Source organism: Citrus sinensis, chromosome 4 (assembly GCF_022201045.2).
Source record: "Citrus sinensis cultivar Valencia sweet orange chromosome 4, DVS_A1.0, whole genome shotgun sequence".
Taxonomy (NCBI): domain Eukaryota; kingdom Viridiplantae; phylum Streptophyta; class Magnoliopsida; order Sapindales; family Rutaceae; genus Citrus; species Citrus sinensis.
Window position 1 is genome coordinate 14,033,602 of NC_068559.1, and position 21,578 is coordinate 14,055,179.

General features: G+C 34.7%; 2 protein-coding genes and 1 non-coding gene across 5 annotated transcripts; 1 reads left to right on the forward strand and 2 right to left on the reverse strand.

Moving 5' to 3' along the window:
• Positions 1 to 290: 290 nt before the first annotated feature.
• On the forward strand, positions 291 to 6,303 carry LOC102611602 (hypothetical protein). The gene is made up of 2 exons (XM_006485508.4): positions 291 to 707; positions 5,728 to 6,303. Exons 1-2 carry the CDS (start codon positions 468 to 470, stop codon positions 5,962 to 5,964), a joined length of 477 nt encoding a protein of 158 aa, XP_006485571.1. The 5' UTR covers positions 291 to 467; the 3' UTR covers positions 5,965 to 6,303.
• Positions 6,304 to 12,996: 6,693 nt separating this feature from the next.
• Positions 12,997 to 18,457, reverse strand: LOC102611311 (metal transporter Nramp6-like). 3 transcript variants are annotated; one of them, XM_052440076.1, is made up of 4 exons: positions 18,164 to 18,451; positions 16,965 to 17,037; positions 16,767 to 16,836; positions 12,997 to 13,268 (listed from the first exon to the last, which is right to left on the reverse strand). In XM_052440076.1, exons 1-4 carry the CDS (start codon positions 18,195 to 18,197, stop codon positions 13,209 to 13,211), a joined length of 237 nt encoding a protein of 78 aa, XP_052296036.1. In that variant the 5' UTR covers positions 18,198 to 18,451; the 3' UTR covers positions 12,997 to 13,208. The 3 variants fall into 3 exon arrangements, 2 of the variants coding, with proteins under 2 accessions (XP_052296036.1, XP_052296035.1); XM_052440075.1 differs by lacking the exon at positions 12,997 to 13,268 and adding an exon at positions 14,228 to 14,664 and having other exon boundaries at positions 18,164 to 18,457; XR_001508829.3 differs by lacking the exon at positions 12,997 to 13,268 and adding an exon at positions 15,870 to 16,271 and having other exon boundaries at positions 18,164 to 18,447.
• MIR12109 (microRNA MIR12109) lies at positions 17,239 to 17,359 on the reverse strand. Its single transcript, NR_161559.1, has one exon. It is a non-coding gene; the product is annotated as a microRNA MIR12109 (primary transcript).
• Positions 18,458 to 21,578: the final 3,121 nt, after the last annotated feature.

Sequence of the window (21,578 nt, forward strand, 5' to 3'; positions counted from 1 at the left end):
AACACATTAATGGCAATCCAGCTCATTCCGATTTCGATTCCTACAGTTCAAGTAAACAACTTATTTTAATTCTCATTCCAGCCCATTTCTATTCATGCCCATTCCGATTCCACCTCATTCCGATTCTAGTTTAGTAAACACAACATTAGTTTAATTATATCACTTAAAAAATTATTTGTGAATTTTAGGCAAATTGTCCTTTTATTTTTGAAAAGTTGGGCAAATTGTCTTTGTCACCACTAAACCTAACAAACTCTACAGTAGAAAGTTAAAACCGAACTAAAAGCCCAAGAGAGAGAGAAAGGGTATTAGCATTGTCGTACAGGCTGCTAGGGAACGCAAAAGCCACCATTAGGCAACCAAACATAAGAAGAAGAAGAAGAAGAAAAGATCTACATATACTCGTTTTGGTTTCTCCAAAAAATCTGTAAACCCTGAGATTTGCGATTTGATTTGATTCGTTGGGGATGCGATTCTTGAGGAGAATAGCAGGATTTCTAGGAATTGTTAGAGACAATGGACCCGAAGTAAAAGACGACGAGGAAGACCAAGATAAGATCGATGATAACAACAACCAACGGTCCTACAATTTTCAAGAAACCGGTCTTCCTCGTAAAGGCTTTGGAGTCCAGGTCCAAGTCGCCGTCGAACGTCCTCTCCCTGGCCCGATTATCGTCCCCTGTAATTCTGGCAACGGCGGCGTCCAGGTCCCCTCTCACTTTTCCATTTCACTTTTTTATTTTTTTATATATTCAAATTTTTTCATTTAGTTATTTTTTGATGGGTTGATTTTAAAGGATATATAGTGATTTGTAATGCTAAGTAGGTTTCTGTTGACTTATTCTAGGGCTTGAAGTTTAGTAACTTCTCATTTTTTGCTTTATAATGCCAATGCTCTGGTAGAGCAATTCTTCTAGAATTTTTGGATACCATACTCACTTTTACTATGTTTAAAAGAAGCAATTGTTGCATCTGTAATTACTTCCATTATTATCGGGTGGAATTCCCATTAAAATGTAAGAACAGAGAATTAATGGCGCTAACAGAGTGTTAAAAGGCTGGTTGTATATTTAGATTCCATTGTCTGGATGGCGCTAACAGTGTTAAAAGGCTGGTTGTATATATAGTTTCCATTGTCTGGATAACTTTTCTTATAGTCTCGAGTCATAGATAGGGAAGATTGGGGAGTTTCAGAATAAAAGGAAAAATAACTTGAATAAAGAGACGTCAAGTGGTGGGAGAAGAAATAGAAGCAAAACTCAACTAGGAAGAAATATGGATGGAAACCCTGCCTGCCTTATTTGGAAATTTCAGTTTCCTCTTTTGTAGATTGTTTAATTGTGGCTGTGACCTGTGGCTAACCTATGAGTGGACTAATCTGCGCTGTACCAGGTAAGCTTTTGGAAAAAAATTAGTTAGCTACAGAATTATCCTTTTTGAAACCTATACTGAAAAATAAAAAAAAAATAAAAAAATGTAAACAAGCAACCTAATTTGTCGATCCAATATCCCCAATTCACAAGACTCAAATACAACTCATCCCATTCAATTTCTGTCCAAACCACAGCATGCGCCTAGCCACAACCTAGCAAGCAGCCAGAGTCATTATTATTAGTATTTTGCTCATGTAATCGTATTTCAATAATTTCGTTTGTGTAGAACTAACATTGAAGAGTAAAGCTGATTATGTCCCATATTAAGTGTATTTTTAATTTTTTATTAATAATTTCTCTTGTACAATAGAAGAGCATTTAATTAGAGAGAAGATCCAGCCCGCTCCAAAAAATGTTGTGAGCTTCTCATTGGCTGTAACATCATATGCTATAGGCTAATGTTTCAAGCAATGAGGTTAACACTTTAGCCATATCAATTTATGCTTTGTGCTCTTTGCAGATGTAACACCTTTTATCTGACCAGTGTATGGGTGTTACTGGCTGCCTCCAAGTTCTGCAATATTCCAAGGTTTAGGTGCCAATCCCACAAAGCAGTGCTATCGCGTTTGACAAATTCTTTGAAAGTACTTGTGCATTTGAACTGAGTTTCTTGTGAGGCACAAGGACATTAGCTTCATTTCATAAGGCTCTTTTGTTACAAGACATTTCAATTGATCATTGTTATTGACTGCATTATTTTTATGTATTCCTTTGATATAGTTTGTCTGTCAAGCTTATAAGATTGGGTCTAGGATGCTCCATTGGCGAACTTCTCCATTTTTACTTGTTTTAAATACTTTCATGTGTTATATGCTTTGGTAACTGCAATTCACCATTATGCTAAATGGCTTGGATTGTCTATTATTGAGGTGTTATTTTGTTGCGAAGGTCGTGGGAATTGATTAGAAATGGATTATGGAAGAGAACCGTGGTTTATGTGACTAGATGGAAGAACTGGATTTGAGAAACAGATTTGATTGGATTTTAGCATTGAGAATAGAGAAACTTGATGTTTGATAGAGTAGAGAGAGGAAGATAGAGAAAAAGAAGAAATCCTTAAGAGTGAAGTGAAAGGAGAGGACAGAGTGTTAGGGACTACATTTGACTTCCAAGCAGACTCATTTTTACCCAAACCCATGGCATATAGGATTTAACAATAACGACTTTCTTCTTTTTTGATATGATTATTCATGTGTTTAGACTTTAGTGATAAGCTTTTAGGGCAATTCATCTTATGGGACAGAAGGTTTATTGTAGGAATTCTTGGCTGATTAAAGCATTCCTTCTTTCGAGGTCAAAGCTTATGGAGAGATTAAATAAAACTTAAGATCTGGACCTCAAACAGTAGCAACATGCTTGGTTTTGTGAAGACAATTAGAAAACTCTGGGTGCTAATTAATTAGTGCAGTATCGTATTTTGGATGACCTGTGAACAGAGAGTATCAAATTTATTATATTTTAGTACTTGATAATATACTTTAGTCCACGTACTACTCAATTATTGGTACCTTGCGGAGAAAGTTCTATAACAGGAGCATGCTGCTTAAGATGAGAATACCTGTTAATAGTACAAGACCAAAAGAAGCCAGTGGCCAGCTAGTTGGAAGCTGCCACCTACTGCTTTCTTTCTGTGTCGTAGTCACATGGGCAGATGGGCTTCCTAAGTGCTTCTCCTGGAATTGTCTAAAGGAGCACAGACACACAAATACACTTGTCTACTCAGAGATGCAAAAGAAAAATAAATGGAAGCTTGCATCCTGTAAACCTAATAATGATATGCTATGCAGATGAATCAAATTTTGGTCCCTGAAAGTTATTTGGTGTTCTACACTCTCGTAGTTTAGATTCTACCAAATTCTGGTTCTTCTCTTCCCTTGACTTCCTAATTGTATATTGCTTTTGGTGAACTTGATTTCTACTTAATCCCATCACTTTTGAAGTCAGCCAATTTATCTCAAGGATTTGAAGGTTGCTTTATAATACCATCATCCGGTTGTGAGATTATTGTGTATTTTATGAGCTATAGCTAACTTGAAGGATAGGTCTTATTGAAGATCAGTAATCTTAGCATACCTATCTGCTTTCTCTGTAAAAGAATAATTTTAGCTTTTCTGCTTAGGTTGCTTACTTGATTCAACCTACAAGCCGAGTATTTGTAAACTAAGCTGTTGTTACTCAATCAGACTCTCTTGTCTCTCGCTACTGACAGGGACGCATACCAAAACATTCTATTTTGAGTTCAGATCTTGAAGAAACAATATCTGGTTACTGGATCTATCCCTCTATTCATAGGTGTAAGCATGTGTGCATTCCTCTGTTATATATGTTTCTTTGCCTATGCTATTTTCTTACTTGAGGTTTCTTATAACAAGAGTCACAAGATTTTCCCTGAAAATTACAAACTAGAATATGTGCCTCATTCTTTGGGCTGAAGCACATGTTGACCGTTTAAACGGATTTTGAGTAGAAGAATCAATTGGAATTTCAAATTTCACCCAGTTATGATTGGTAATCTTAGGGTGCACACCTCTCTTAGTTGATGTTTGGTTGGTATTAAGGAAAGGACAAATGAGGAGAGGAAAGGCTTGGGAAATGGACGAAGGGAATTGTATTTCTTATTTTAGTTTGCACGAGTAATTATGGAGGAAGAGGGATAAACTATAATTTTATTGGAAAAAAAAATACCGGCCACTGAAATTAATTTGTATTCCTTTAGAAATAGTTTTATTATCAATTAACTTTTCTTTTGAATGTGATTTAATTAATTTTTTTAATTTAATATTTAAATCAACAACAGGTTTTAATAATTGCATGTCATTATACATGAGTTATGCAATAACACAAGTAATTATTTGACCAATAAAAATACCAAAATAATGAAAAATAAATTCTTCTATTGAAGCTAAGGCCTAATTAGAAATTTGAGGTTGAACATATGCAGATTAAATATTCATATTAAATCTACATTTATGGTAATATAAGAAATTATTTATGGTAATATTAGAAATTTAGTAACCATTTTATCTTCAGAATGGCATTTCTTCTCGATCCTCAAATATTCTGCTTGATATTTGAATAAAGGGAAAAAGGATAATGCTTTTGTTTTCTAGCAAATATTTTGTGTTCAAATATGCATTTGTGGTAATATATAATTCAACTTAATTTCTTTTAAAATTGCATTTATGATATTATAAAGGCAAAGTTAGAAAATAAATATTTTTAAGGGGCAAAATTTAAAAAGCATGCATAAAACTTCAATGGAACCAGTCGAATCCTATTTCCGGTCATTTTTAACCAACCAAACAGCTTAAAACGCATGGGAATCCAGATTCCATTCCTTCCCCCATGGACTCCATCCAACCAGACACCACTTTAGAGTTCATACAAATGCAGGTATGAAAACTAAACTTCTGTGCTAACATTGTTGTAAACTGTTAATCACTGGGATTCTGCCCAACAGAACACTACTTTGGAGGACTTTTTAGCCATAATGATTGAGTGGATGTAGCAATTTTATATGAAACGGGATGTATTTGGCCTGGATGCTTGCAGGTTAAAGTGAATCCAAAAAACAGATGTGTTCCGCCAATATTGGTTCTGCAAGAAAGTCCAGAGAAATAAGAAAATTTTAAAAGATTACTGTTGAATTGTTGGTCGGTGAAGAGTATCAATGGGCACTATGTATTACACTTTTTGGTTCACCCTTTCTCTTGGCCACCAAATGGTGGAAAAAAATTGAAGAACAAGGATTCAGAGAAAGGAGCTGCCTGTCCTTTTTCCTTTCTGTCTGTTGTTGATGTAATAGTACATTTTACGTTAAAAATTTTTCCAACTTATTGTTCATTAGTTAATCAGAAATAGTCAGCGATTCTTTTTACAATGAGGTATATCTAGTTGTGGAGTGTTCTCATTTTTTTTATTTTTATACTTATTTGAGTTTTTTTTTTTTTTTTTTTGTATTAGCTATATGAGCGTTTTTCGTGGAACCTTTGTTCATATGGGATAACATCATTCTGTCTGAACCATGCCATTTAGAGTAATGAAATATTGTTTTCATTGACCTTTTAAGTGTACCTAGCACCAATTAACGTCCTTCGGGAATGTGATTGTCTTAAGCTGTATCCATCTTGGGCTTTTGACCCTTATACGGTTGGCTTTTTAATATTTTCATGATCTTAACCTATGAATTTATATAATTATTTCGAGATTATTTCATTATCCTTTTCTTCTCCCTCTTTAATATTTTGGTGGCTTTAGCATAGAACATTTAGTTTTTGTTCTCTTCTGGATCCAGGGTTTGAGATGGTATGCAAAGCGTCTTAGAATAGATGACGATGGAGATGTAGCAGATGAGTTCCTTGATGAGGTCTTACCACAAACATCGGCTAGTGAGGAAGAGCAACATAGACCATTGCCAAAATTTGAAGTAAGATACAGTACCAGACCAGTTAAAGTGAAAAACCAGGTTTTGACCACCGATGGCAAAATCCAGCAGTGTGTGGAGTACCGAGGTAGCTTGCTATGGGTGTGAACGACCAGATGTGAGCTTATGGGTTTTGCATTCTATACTAAATGAACGTTAATTTAGCTCTGCTTTATCTTTACTATGGTCTTGGAAATTCTGTATCACAGTGTAGCATCCTGTTGTATTTATCTTTACGGTATAAAGGGTTTCCTCAACTGGCCTCAAGGGTTTACATTGTTAGTTTCATCAGTTTTGATGTGGAAACTGTACCTTTTCTTCGTATATGCAGAGTTATCAACCAAATTGTTTTCTATACATGATATACTGATTTGTTGATTGCCGGTCTATGAGCGTTGAAGTGGCTTCTGGCTCGATTGCAGCAGAAATGAAGATAAATTATAATTAGAGACTTCTTATTTATTTTTCTTTCGGAGTGTTTTGATGAGATCACCAAGATGTTTTTTTTTATTATTATTTTAACTTGTTAATTTGAAGTGTTGAGGCCGGTTGTGTCGGTGATCAAGTTTGTTGGTTTCTTCGGCTCCTGCTAAATATTCAATTAGTGTATTATTGTTAGCAATTAATATTACTGATATATGTTAACACTCTTTGGAACTTTGGTTTGCTTCCTATATTGTCCCATTAGCAGTTCAATTATTATTATTATTTTTTTGAAATTGTATTATTAATTATTGTGGACCTTATTATTGCTAGTTTTATGGAGTATTTACCCCCTCCTAGCACGGAATGGTTAAAACAGATTCTAAATGGGGAAAAATGACATTCTCCCAAATACGAGTTTTGTCAAATAAGACAAGTTGAGCTACTTGTGAATTTTTTTAATAAACCAGTCGGTCTTCTAATCATGTATTTAGAAATTACCAAAGTGAATTCAAAAGTAGAGGACTCGTTTTTCTTCAAAATATTTGATTTTTCAGCTATCTTTTGAAAATGATACACTTGAAATATTTTTCATTCAGTTCTAAAAAATGATTTTAGGTGCAAGCATCTTTTAGCCTTTTATTTTTGTGCATTAATCCGTGATTATCGATTTGATTTGGAGCCAAGTATGGGTAACTATTCACAAAATTTCACAGCGATGTTATCATTTTTATTTATTTTTTCTTTTTAGGTAAAATTCAGTTCACTCACTAAATGAAATAATAATCTTCAATTTATCTCTTTAAAATATGAATGTTCTAATTTACTTCATTTTCATGTTTAGAAGATAATGACAAATGGGAGGTGCATTGATGCCTTTTTTTTTTTTTAATTTTTTAACTTTGACCTTAATAATAGGAGAGAAACTGAAGTTTTTATACTTTTGTCGCAAATGGGACAAGTTGGGCTGGATTCAGCCTTGGTCAAGTTCAAGCTTAGAAAAACATTGACCCATATTGGCTGGGTTTTGAACCCAAACATAGATTTTTTATAGTAAGCATTTTGACAATTCCTTATAAAACATTTCTTTAATTAAAATTGCCTAAATAACCGAAGATAAATTAATTTCTTTTTGTTTTGAATGAAAATTTTATTAAACACTTAAATAGATTATGTTTTACAATCACCCCATTTCATAAGTTATATTTGTATTTTATATTATAATTGAAATTTTTTTTGAGAAACTTTTAAGAATTAAGAATTATGGAGATATAAATTAAATAGCAAGAAGAAAATAATTCCAGATTTTAGAGTGGTGATATTTAAATCCTTCATTTCATCTCATCAGCCTCCACTAATAATTTTTATTATAATACTTATTTTGTCCTTATATGAAATGACTTAACGATAAATAACTTTTAAGTAGACCCACTTGATGATTTAGATAATCTAATTTTATAAACCTTAATTTCTTTTAATTATTTTATTAATGTTATTGTACTTTTTGTTTTGGCGGCATTTTGATTCGTCCATGTCTCTCCTCCGGATTGGCTGGAGATAGTCTTTTTCTAACAAAAGATAGGATATGGGCCTAATATGTAGTTTGGACTGGATATAGTCTGCAAACCAGCCTTTATGTTTAAGGTTTAGTGAGTAAGGTTCACAAGATTAAATAGGTGTTGATTTGGCTCGAATAAACTTGTGTTGAAGCTTTTAGTACAATTGACTTGTCGAATAGCGATTTTACGCTTAAACAATAAGGCACCTATTGTAAGATGTGGTGTGGGAGCAGATTACACCAATAAATAATGGAGAACGAGGTTTAGAATGTTGCTTCAATACTTAATATGACTATAAAACTGAGAAAAAAATCCTAATGTGATATAAGGCTTTAAGACAAAATTGTAGGATGATAAAAATCCAAAAAATGTGGTTGGATGGTTCTTATACTGGTTTGCAAGAATAGAAGGATTTGGATGACAAATTTAAGAATATCGTTGTAACAATTTTTTGGAGTTTGAGGTCAGTGTTTAAGGGTTTAAGGGCGTTCTATTGAGGGCGACTGTTATGAGCAAAAAAAAAAGTGTTTTAATAGTGATAGATGATAAGGACTGTGATGAGCAAAAAAAGTGTTTTAGGTGATGGATGGTAAGGACTGTTAATAAGCCAAAAAAATAGCGATGGATTGTTTAGGTTTCTTGAGATTGAAGAAATCTAAATTGGGTTCTTTGTTCAAGAGTGAAAGGGTTTCTTGAAATGTAAAAATTATGACTCTACTGCTAAAAAGCTATTGGATTGCTATAAGTATTTTTAAGGTCGGTTACGATGATGATGGATTATGGCTAAGCTCCAAAATCATGTATGCTCTATTTATAGGTTTTTAAGATAAAACCTAGTTAATAAGGCTTAGGAATCTTATTCCTAGGAGGTAGCACAAACTCTTATCTTATAAGGTAGGATTTTGAGGATCCTTTTCTCTTTTCAAGGTAGGAATGAATGCTTTCCTATTTAGTTTAAGATCTTTGGATTTGCATCCTATTTAGAATTTCTTGACCATCAAACATTTATTGTGTAAGGTAGAAAAAGTGTTAGGGTGTCAGGCCGAAGTCAACATTTTAAGAAATGTCGCTTAATATGACGTAGAAATACTGAAATAATTTAATGTAGCTAAAGTAAATTGAGGATATGGGTTTTCTAGTTCATGTACTGTTTTGGACCTTTTAGTGTGATTGGTTCTCTATCAGCTTATTCTATAAGGCATACATTTATGGGTGAAGCTCCCTTAAGTGGGTTTGGCCACGGGTTCAATGTGAATTAGGTCTGACTTTGGTGCAGTACATCAATACCTTCCAAATTGCCCAAAGTAGTTGCTGCAACATGGTGGCTTCCACCATGAAATACATATATGATGGGTTGCACCAGGCCTTTTAGGCTTATTATCAATTTTGGTAGAGACACTTTCTGTTGGATGAATTATAATCGTGTTCAATTAAGTTTTCAATAGCAGGGAAGAATTAATTGAGGGGATACAAAATGGTGGGAAGAGAAATGGATAAACTCGCCACTATTTCTGGTGATATATGCAAAGGTGTGCCTCTATAATCATACCTACCCCTACTCTATTCTTCATCACATAAAGATTTCTTAGCCAGCCCAAAATTAGCAATTGTAGCCTCATCATCGTCAAAAACGAACGAGTTTTGGAAGAACAGTGTTTGCTTTGAACAAAGTTACTGCTACCAACCTCGGCAAAGATCAAGGAAGACAAGATAGTAAGCTAATGCCACATAAAAAGAAAGAGAAAGATTGCATTTTTAAGTATATTTTGTGTGTTTATGAGGGTGTACGGAAAAAAGAACACAAAAATTATGATAAAGACAAAATTGAGATTAAATAAGACATATTGAGAGATAAAAATTATTATAATTTTTTCAGTACAATCAATTAAGAAGTGAGGATAGATGAGATATAATGAGGAGGTTAAATATCATTATTTATTTGTAAATGATAAAATAATGGGTTCAAATATTCTGGGTGCCAAAAGGAAAAAAAAAAAGATTTTATGCGAATGAATCAAGTGTTGGATGTATAAAAGGTTTATGGAGTTATAATTTAACGTCAATTTAATTTTATCAAATTTCACTCCCTTCAGCATTTAAACTCAAAACTTTCTAGTTTTCACTGAAAAGGACATTTTCGATGCAATCTCCAAGTCTTAAAAAATTTACCTTTTAAGTTGTACTGATATGCTATTTTTTTATTTATTTTAAATTATAATTATATCATTGATTGTGGTTAACATATACTCAAAACTCTAAGACCATTGTTAATTTTCTGATTATTTATAAAGGGGTGAGTATTTCGGTTCGGGTAACAAATTTGGGTTATACTTCAACAAAATATTATTTGGAATAACCTGAAAAGAATTGAATGAATACAATACATTATTCGGCCACCATATTATGAGTTTATATACAAGATACAAAGGCAAAGGAATGTCGAAATCTTAGGAAAACCCATTAATGTGATTCCTATCTTTAACTGTACAAAAACAAGAAAGGAAACAAAATAAAATCATATAATTATACAATCAATTCAAATCTCCGTGATTGACTTTTCAATCTTTAACATTCCCCCTCAAGTTGGAGTGTCTATTCATAACATTCAACTTACCTAGTAGATGATGAAACTGAGCTGGACTAAGGGCTTTCGTAAAAATATCAGCTGGTTGTTCGTTGGTGCGTACATGGATTGTTTGAATCATGCCGGATTGAAGTTTCTCACGAATCAGCTAACAATCAATTTTGATATGCTTTGTACGCTCGTGGAAAATAAGATTTGTAGCAATGTGAATGGCTGCCTTGTTATCACAATATAACATAACTACTTGTGAATGTTTCACTTTCAAGTCTTCAAGTAAATATTTTAGCCAAGTAATTTTGCAACAAGTGGTTGCCATAGATATGCATTCAGCCTTAGCTGAAGATCGTGAGACAGTTGTTTGCTTTTTTGTTTTCCAAGAAATCAGTGATTCTCCAAGCATTATGCAATATCCAGTAATCGACCTTCAAGTATCTCTACATCGTGCCCAATCCGCATCGCAATAAGCCTTCAATTGAATTGAGCTATGTGCTGACAGGAATATCCCTTGACCTGGAGTTTGCTTAATGTATCGTAAAACTCAATGTGCTGCGTCTAAGTGTGATGTACGTGGCTTGTCCATGAATTGACTTAGCATATGTACTGCATACACCAAATCCGATCGTGTTATAGATAAGTAAATCAATCTACCAACAAACTTCCGATATGATCATGGTTCTGTCAATAAATCTCCATCTGATGCACTTAAATTTAAGTTTTGTTCCAAAGGAATTTGTGATGGTTTTGCACCTAGAAAGCTCGTGTCTTCAAGAATTTCAAGAGCATATTTTCTTTGACAGAGATGAATTCTATTTCTTGAGCGTGCAACCTCAATGCCTAAGAAATATTTCAAGCTTCCAAGATCCTTGAGTTTGAAACGACCATTCAAAAATTCTTTAAGTTCTTGAATTTTCTTCAAATTATTTCCAGCTAAGATCACATCATCAACATACACCAAAACAACAGTGAAATTTTCTTTCTCTGATTAGACGAACAATCAATAATCTACCTTTGATTGCTTGTAGCCAACACCTCTAAAGGCGGAAGAAAGTTTAGCAAACCATTGCCAAGATGCTTGCTTTAGACCATACAATGACTTGTTGAGTTTTGCAAGCCTTTGTTTTCCCCTTTCATCCAAATCCAGGAGGGAGATCCATGTAAACATCTTCATGAAGATCTCCATGCGAGAATGCATTATTAACATTAAGTTGATGAAGATGCCATTTTTGTGTAGCTACAATTGCAAGTAATACACGAACTGTCACTAACTTTGCAACTAGAACAAATGTTTCTGTATAATAAAGCCCTTCTAGTTAGCTAAAACCTTTAACAATCAAGCATGCTTTATATCGTTCAACAGAACCATCAGGATTATACTTGAATTTGAAACCCATTTACACCCTACTAATTTTTTACTAGGAGGAAGAGAAGTCAAGGTCCATGTCTGGTTGTTTTCAAGAGCATCCATTTATGCTCGCATAACATTTTGCCAATTTTTGTCTCGAAATGTCTGCAAGAAGGACTTATGTTCTGTTTGAAGAGAAATGGAAGAGGTGAAAGCTCGATGAGAAGAAGACAAATAATCATAAGATAAAAAATTACAAAAAGAATAAGGATTACCAAGAGAAGTGACCGTAGCTGATTCCGACGATTGAGACATCTGAGATGGGAGTCTATGCTGGATATGGAAGTCATGCAAATACCCAAGAGGTTTAGTTGGGTGAGACGATCTACGTGGCACAATAGAAGTATTGAAATCCGTATTTGGAATATCAGTGGCTTGCTCTAGAGTTGGTGTGGAATTATCATTGCAATTTGGAGGCACATTCTCGTCATTTAGAATAGGAAATGGCATGGGCAAAACTGGAGAATGTGATGTACTTGAATAATTAGAGAAAGGAAATTGATCTTCATAGAAAATGACATCACGGGATATGAAAACTCTACGATTTTATATTTCATAGACTCGATATCCTTTTTGTCCATAAGGGTAACCAATGAATATGCAATGAGTAGCACGTGCATCAAACTTGGATGTTTTTTTAGCATGTGTGTAAGCAAAACATAAACAACCAAAAACTCACAGATGGTTATAAGATGGTCTAATTTTATACAACATTTTATATGGAGATTTTCCAGATAAAATAGGTGTAGGCATCCTATTAATCAAATACGTTGCTGTAAGAATGGCTTCACCCCAAAAATATTTTGGTAAATTAGCTTGAAAAAGCAATGTACTACATTAAGGAGATGTCGGTGTTTGCGTTCTACCACTCCATTTTATTGTGAAGTGGAGACACAACTATTTTGATGAATAATTCCTTTGTTAGAATAATAAAGTGGCATGATGAATTCTTGGCCATTGTCACTACGAATGGTTTTAACCTTTGAAGAAAATTGTGTCTCAACAAGTAGCACAAATGATTGTAAATGGTGACGGGTTTCGGACTTATGACACATTAGATAAACCCATGTGCATTGAGTGTGATCATCCACAATGGTCAAAAAATAATGGGCTCCTAAAATAAAAGGTGTTTGATAGCCTCCACAGATATTAACATGCAATAACTCAAAAGGTGCAATAGAAGATATTGAACTTAAAGGAAATTATACTCTTGTTTGCTTTGCTAAAGGACATACTGGACAATTACCAATGTCGCAAGCTTTAATGTCAAGTGCATTGGTAGAAAGTAGATGAAAAGATTTATTTGATAAATGTCCTAAACGACGATGCCATAATTGAGAAGGAAAAGAGTTCATTGATTGACAGGTGACTTTCTTGAACACATTTAGGTATATAGACCAACTCGTTCAGTTCCCGTCCTAATCGTCCTTCTGGAGCGTAGGTCCTGATTTACACAAGATTGAGAGGAGAAGATAAATAAGTATTGCGAATTGTGGGAAAGCTTGCTTATAGAAATTAAGTTGAAATGAAAGGTAGGTACACACATGACATTGGTCAAAGTAAATTGTAAAGAAAAATTAATGGATCCAATGTGTGTGACATGAGCTAATGAACCATTTGGTAGTTTGACAGTTTGATTTTTCACTGGCGTAGAATATGTAAAGTAAGACGGGGAACAAACCATGTGATCTGTAGCACCACTATCTATGATCCATGGAGTACATTTTAAAGATGAGGAAAGGCATATGAATTTACCTGACAAGTGGGTCATGACAGAAGTACCTACTTGATGTGCCATAGGACCTAGTTTATTAACACTGTTCAAGAACTCAAGAATTTGCTTGCATTGCTCCTGAATAAATGGATAACCACTTGATTCTTTACAATCTGCAACAAGTGAGGATGTTTGATTGGCACTTGGTTTTGAATTTTCTTTTCGATTTCATTAATCTGGAGGAAATCCATGAATATGATAACACTTGTCAATTGTATAGCCAACCCATCTGCAGTGATCACATTTTGGGCGTTCATGTTTTTCGTCTTTTCTCTTCTCCACATCCTTGTATTCTTTCCTTTATTGTGAATTCATTTATGCAGCAAGTGCAGCAACTTCTGGTGTAATGGTTTGATTTGAAGATACTGCACGTTGACGCTCATCTTGAAGCCCAATGAATATGACTTGTTCACATTCAGAAGTGGATCCATAAATAAAATCTATCCACGAGTTGCAGAGTATGATTTATTTAGTCCCATAAGGAACTTCATTGTTTTGTGGCTTCATTGTTTTGTGGCTTTGTTGATATTGGATAACTACTTTCATTGAGCCACAAGAACACGTTGGAATTGGACAAAGTGCATCCAGTTCATCCCATAACCCTTTCATCTTGGTATAGTATGTTGCTGTTGATATGGTATCCTGCACCAAGTTATGAATTTCTTTTTCAACTTGGAAAATATATGGACCATTTACCTATGAAAGTCGTTCTTTTAAATCCACCCAAATCTCACTTGCAAGTTTGCAATAGATCACACTAAGAGAGAGTTCCTTTGATATAGAGTTGAGTAGCCATGACTTCACCATATCATTACAGCGGTTCCATTGTTGTGACTCAGTGGCTAAAGCGTCTCCTAGCTGTTTGATAGATCCATCAATAAACCTGATTTTGTTCTTTGCGCTCAATTCCATAATCATTACGACTCCAGGTATTATAGTTATCTTCAATTAAAGGTTGTGACACTAATATTACTCCTGGATGATTAGAGTGGTGAAAGAATAATGGGTTACTTGGATCTTCATCGCTGGAGATCGATGATGAAGCTTTTTCTTTGTTTGCCATGGACTGATGGTTGTAAAAAAAAAATCAGATTGCTGGAATGAGCAGAAGAATTTGGTTACCAGAACCTTGTTTTGATACCATGAAAAGAATTGAATGAATACAATATATTATTCAGCCACCATATCATGAGTTTATATACAAGACAAAGGCAGAGGAATGCTGAAATCTAAGGCAAACCCATTAATGTGATTCCTATCTATAACCATACAAAAACAAGAAAGGAAACAAAATAAAATCATATAATTATACAATCAATTCAAATCTTCGTGATTGACTTCTCAATCTTTAACATAACCAACTGCTCTCATCGCACCAGAAAAAAAAAAAATAGCAGGTTTGCAACGCTCAATAGCTTCAGCGAGCAAGAAGTAATTATAAAGAACGAAAGAGTGTCGATGTGTGAGAAATAGGAGAGAAAAGAACTTGTTTCAGCAAGCAACATTGAGGTTTTAATGAAGAATCGAGTAAATAATTAGCAATTTCATAAAAAAAGGATATTTTTTAAATGAAGAATAAAGCATATTCAAAGTATCTATTTAAGATGTAAACAGTCCTATCCTTTTAACTTTTAATTTATTTAGGGATTCAATTCTTTTGCTTTGGAGTTTTGAGTTGAAAAATGAGATAAACACGAATTAGAGACTTAATTTCATTTACTCTTCTCAATTTTTACCTTCTTAAGAAAATAATTGAGTTTGAATTTAAGTATTTGAACCAAATCAAACTTCAAATTCGATCAATTTTTACATTTCAACCCTATCCCCCATCCCATCGATGACTGAAATTGACCAAACATTACAAGAAAATAAGAAATAGATGACGGAAAATAACTATCATAAAAGGAGGTGCATGACAGACATTTCATCCGCCATCTATGTCACTGTCATTAATTTATGACAATATTTTCCGTCATGAATTCATGATTGTATTTCACATTCATATATCTGTTACACAATATTTTAAAGTAAAAAAATAATGAAATTAAAATTAAAATTTATTTAAAATTTCGGGCCAATTTTTTTAAATTTTTGGTGGAAAATTCAATTATTATTTGAAAATTTATTATTCAATTTTGGCAGAAAATTATTTATGATAGAATATATGATGGCTTTTTCCCGTCATAAAGTTTTATTTTTTTAAATTATATTATAGTTATAATTTATTGATGAATTCTTGTTTACAAATTTAATTAATTAATAAAATGAATATCATAAAAAATTAATATTAATTAACATTCATTCAATCCAACAAATTAATTTAAAAAAAAATAAATCTAATATCCAATGAGATCACTAGCAATGCATAGTAAAATATCTCAATTTGAAAAAAAAAATCATCCCAAAGAATAAAATAACAATTAAATTCTAATCAAACTCTAAGAAAAACAATAAGAATTCCGGCCACCAAGCCAAGTTACCCAACAAAACTTCCAAAGATTAGTGCAAGTACTCCAACAACATGACTTCTAGCATGACTTCCAGCGAAAATTCCAGTAACAATACCATCTTCTGACAGTGCTTTAAATGAAAATTAAAACTTACAAAGCGACTCGCAAGCTTCATGTGAACAAAATTGATTCAGACACCAATCACCAGTGCATTTCATGAATGCTGCAGCCATATGTGATTACTTATTATACTTGGGAGTTCTTTTACATAAATTAACTTTCTTCAACTAAGCTGTCAAGATCTATTAGAATTCAGTCATCTGATTTATAGCATGGTTTATCCGTTTAGTTAGTTTAATGACTAAAACTGTATGGGAATGTGCTAGACTAGTGATCAGGGATTAAATTATATATCTTCCCATAAAGGGAAAAGTATAATCTGAACATGTTTCATTAGACCATTGGGCACAAAAAGTGAGAGGGACAAGGATAATCAATTTAAGAATGAGATACGTTGTTAATCCTATCATCCACCCTAGGCTGTGGAAGAAATCCTTTTGTACTATTGCATAATAGTGTAATTTTTATTAATCTAGATTGGCCTAGAAGGTAAACTCTCAGTCATAACATAACTTGCATGTAGACTGCATTGAACATGCAACATGTCAATATACTATAAAAGCATATTAAAAATAGTCTAGAGTAAACGAAACTTCACCTTGATAATACTAACAAATCTTGGGATTTTCCTAGAAAGCATCAATGCTGAGTGGAGAAAGAGATTGTGCCTGAACAAGATATGATTGGAAACAAAGATTCAAAATCCAAACAAGGAAACCAATACAAAGTAGGAAGAACATAACAAACGTACGACATAATCATAGCACAAAAAGTGAAATTGCGAGACCAGTAGTACCATTTCCTTATGAATTGGGGAATAGAAAATCCATGCAGAACTTCTTTTGCATTAGGGGTTGCATAGCCATGCTCTGTAAAAAAAGCATCCAGCCATAGTAAATACAAGAAAAGCAACAAAAAATTCAAACTTCCTAACTTGTAAATCAAGGATACAAACAATTAAGGCTTTTCATATTACTTCGGTTAACATTTTTTTATGTTGAGCATGTTAGAGTAACTAGAGAGATTGATGAATTTTTAAAATTATTTCCTTATGTAAAGGAATTTGTGATTATTTATCAGTAAGATTTGCAACTGTTTCTGCAGCTTAATGCACAAATCTGCAGAAGCATGTATTGTTTCTGTAGTTTTATGCACCAAGCAGCAGACACATCAGCTATTTCTACTGTTCAAAACAACAGAAACAACTGTTGTTTCTGTACTTTTGAACAGGAACAACAGCAACTGTTTTTGCACATTTCAACGGTAAAAAAATAGCTGTCTTTGCACATTTCAACAGCAAAAACAACAGCTATCTTTGCACATTTCAACAGCAAAAACAACAGCTGTTCAAAACAACATCTTTTGCTGCACTTTTTAACAGGAAAAATAGAAGTTGTCTTTGCACATTTCAATAGCAAAAACAGCAGCTGTCTTTGCACATTTCAATAGTAAAAAAAACATCCTTTTTTTATTTTTGGAAAGTAGAAACAGCAGCTGTTTATGCACTTTCGAACAGCAGAAAAAGCAACACAAATGTGCTCGCTGTTTTTACAGTTTTTGGCAAAAAGATTTAACTTTTTCTGTAGTTTTGTAACATCAGAAACAACAACCAGAGTTATGCTATTGTTTCTGCAGCTTAGTGCACCAAAATCAATTACTTAAATCAAAACGAGACTGGCTCTAATCAATTCCAATTTTATTGTCTAAAGTAATTCACACCAATGTGAAGCCGTCAATCTAAACTCTGGCTATGTATCAACAAAACACAATTCAAAATCAATTAAATCAAGACATATAAACAATTAACTCATCTCATCAACTAGGGCTTCAAACGAATAAATCATTAAAAAAAAGAGATTGAGTTTAAATCTAATGTTTCAATAACCGAATGTTTTTAAGAAAAGAAACAACATTGAGTTCAAATCTAGGGTTAATAGATTTTTTTTGAAAAAAAAAACACTTAAATGAATTAAGAAGAAGAGATTTTTAAATTACCACAACCAAGCTTTCTCCTCTCCTTAATGTCCATGTCGGTTGAGGACTTTGACGGGGTGCTAGAGAGAGAAGCGATTCCGAAAAGGTGTGAAATTAAGTTGGGGTTTCAACGATTGAGCTATCTCAGGTTCCGCTACTCGGCAACGATGGCTGCTCTTGTGGATCTTTGTCTTCATCTTCGTCTGCGGCTGTAAGGATTGCAAGGGTAGTGAGCGTTTGGGTTTTGAGGGCAGTGAGAGCAAAAACAAAGAGATGATTTAAAAATTTCAACAAGCAAATGTTATACGATATTGATAATTTATTAGATGTTGGAGTTATAATACATGAAACGACATAGTTTCATGTAATATTAACAATTAATTTTTTTTATATAGATGATATTTTTTTTCTAAATTTCAAATAATGCAATAGAATTAAAAATAAGAAATAGATTTAGGGTTCATGTTTTTCATTTGATACTTTAGAAATTATATAGTGTAATTGTTCACATATTAAGCAATGAATTATAAGTCAGACACGTGGCTAAGTAAAAAAATTAATTTGTGATAAAAAAATTCACTAATAGAAAAAAAAAGCCGTTATAACAGTTATTACCCGTCATCTATCTTATGGCATGACAATCAAGCGACCGTCATTGATTCTGGTGTCAAGAAAAAATGATGACACTTTTTTATATATTGTTTTCAACTGATTTTGGGGTAGGAAATGCCAAACTAATCTAGAACAATAAATTTATATTTTTGGGGAGATGGGGTACCTCACTAGTTTATTGTGTGCGGTGTGGTGTATCTGAAATTCGTGGAAGGTGAGAAGGGAAGAGAGAGTGGTAACAATGGTGGAAGGTCAGAAACAAGATAGGTGTCCTTCAAAATGAGCTCCACGCCTGCAAAACAATGAAATAGAGGTTAGAGGTGAAGCCGGGGTACCCCGGCGTTCACACTCCGACGCTCAAGTTAGCAAACTCAAGCTTTTATGGTCAAGAGAGCTGGCTAGCCCTCTGTAAATTAGGGTTTAAGGTTGAAGAAAACCTCTTTTTTGGAGTGTGAGTGTTTTTGGGCGAATGAGAGCATGGTGGAGAGTGAAACTTAGGCGCCTTTATATATGAAGTACCTTAGCTGCCACGTGGCGTACCCATTTTTGGCTAACGTCCTTTTACCTCTTTATAATTTTTTGGGCCGTCATCTGCATGTTCGCAGCGTATCTCATCTTTTGGAAACGTGGCGCGTGCTGAAGAGTGGTCCGGGGTACCTCTGCAGTAGCTGTCGGGTAGGCGGCTGGGGACCACTATCCTTGGGATAGTGTCCTTCACTTTTGGCATAGGTAGCAGGCGGCTGTCCCTCCCTTTTGATACGACGTTCTTGATTCCTAATTCTGACAAAATCAAATAATATCTTTTAGGAAGCGGAGACGTTTCTCATGACGGATATTTTCGATGGATTCTCTTACATCCGCTTTGCCGGGTACCTCGAGTTACGTGGGGTACCCACTATTACGCGGGGTACCCCTATTTGTATGGGGTACCTCATATTACATGGGGTATCTCTATTTGTGTGGGATACCTCTAATTGTACAGGGTACCTCTATTTATACGGGGTACCTCAAGTCATGCCGGGCACCTCGGATTATGCAGGGTACCTCTGATTGTGCTGAAATCATTCCATTGGCTGACACGTGGCGCTCTAGTACCTTTCATATTTTCCCTCAAACAACATCCCCCTAGTTTCTTTTTGGCGAGAAGTATTGGAGGCAAAAGAAACTCATTGTATGAGTGACACGTGGCGACGCGGTTGGACCGGAGGGTGCCTTGCTTAGCTTCTTCCCTTGACTAAACTTTATATACTTCAAACTAAAAATCTTCTCTTTGTCTTTTCCTTTTCCCGCTCTTTTTTTTTTTTTTATGATGAGAACGAACAGTTGTCTTCATATGTCTCTCTCCTTTTTCTTGGGAAGTGGCAGCCGTCTGACACGCAGTTTGAATTTTGAAAATTCCAATCTCACTCAAACATCCCTGAACTCCTTTCTTGGGCAACGTGTTCTGTCAGGTTGAATTTAAAACTCCTGACGTATGTCAATCTTTTCTCATTTATTTGGAAAATCCCCAAACGAACTCCCAAAAATTGATTATTTTCAGTATCCTTTTTCTTCCATAATTTCGTCTCTTCTTTTAACTGCATCAACATTATCACAGGTAAAAACAAAAATTTCTTTACTCTTTTTTTTTTTACTTCCTTTCGTTTTCCCCTAGGTTTTATTCTTTCTTCCCTCTTTTTCTTTTATTTCCTTCTCCTTCCGTTTTCTTTCTTTCCCGTTTTCTCTTCTTTCCCTTTCTTCTTTCCCTTTCTTCTTTCTTCCTTTTCTTTCTTTCTTCTTTCTTCTTTCTCTTTCTCTCTCAGTCGGCGTTGATCTGGTGCATTTTCCGGCGTGGATCTCGGCTGCTGCAGTGGCGGTTTTGGGCTCCAGATCTGGTCGGTTCAAGGCGATTTTTCGGTGGCTCACGGCGAGATCTCGGTCCGGTGATACACACGGTAAACCTCCCTCCTTGAGTCTTCATTTTATCTCGCTTTCTCTTTCTTCTTTCTCATTTTCTTCTCTCATTTTCTTCTTTCTTGTTTCGGCCGGCGTTTTTCTTGGAGATTTCTGGCGTCGGTTTGGTGTGGCTGCAGTCATGGCAGCCGGTTCTTCTTGGTGGATACAGCTTCTCGGGTTTTCTCTTCTTTTTTCTGTTTTTTTTTTGGGCCGGCGTCCTCCTTTGGTGGTTTCCGGCATCCTTCTCGTGATCTTCGGCATCGATTCTCGGTGGTTGCAGCCATGACAGCCTACGCCGGTTGCTACAGCTTCTTCGTTCTTCATTTTATTTATTCATTTATTTATAAATAACTATATATATTTAAGCTTATTTTTATTTTTATACTTGCATATTTTTACCCACTATTTTTGGTTGCCTGCAGCTTCATTTCGCCGCGATTATCAATCCCGATCTGCTGAATTGGTGAATCACATGTATCCCTCATCGCTTCTCCTCCTTTTGGCGCATTCATAGTGGTGCTATTTTGCATACTCTGAGAAAATTTTATTTTTGATTTTTGTTGTTTTTGTTTTGTTGGTTGGTGTTTGCATTTGGTGGTTGATGTGTGGTGGATGGTGCTTGGTATGGATATATTGCTGTTTGGAAAACATGTGGCTTGTTGGATGTGTTGTTGGGGGCTTGTGGATGTGTTGTTGGGTGTATCATTGGGTGTATTGTTGGGGGAAAGTAGATGGGTAAGAAACACACGGGACCCGTGAGGAAGCGACATAAAGTTGGGGCTAGTAGGGTTGACAGCCCTCCTGCGGGTTCCCCTTCCCACATCTCCATTAGTGAGGGGAATCGGTCCCCCCCAGCTCCTCTAGGAGTTGTAATTCTCGTTCTGAGCCC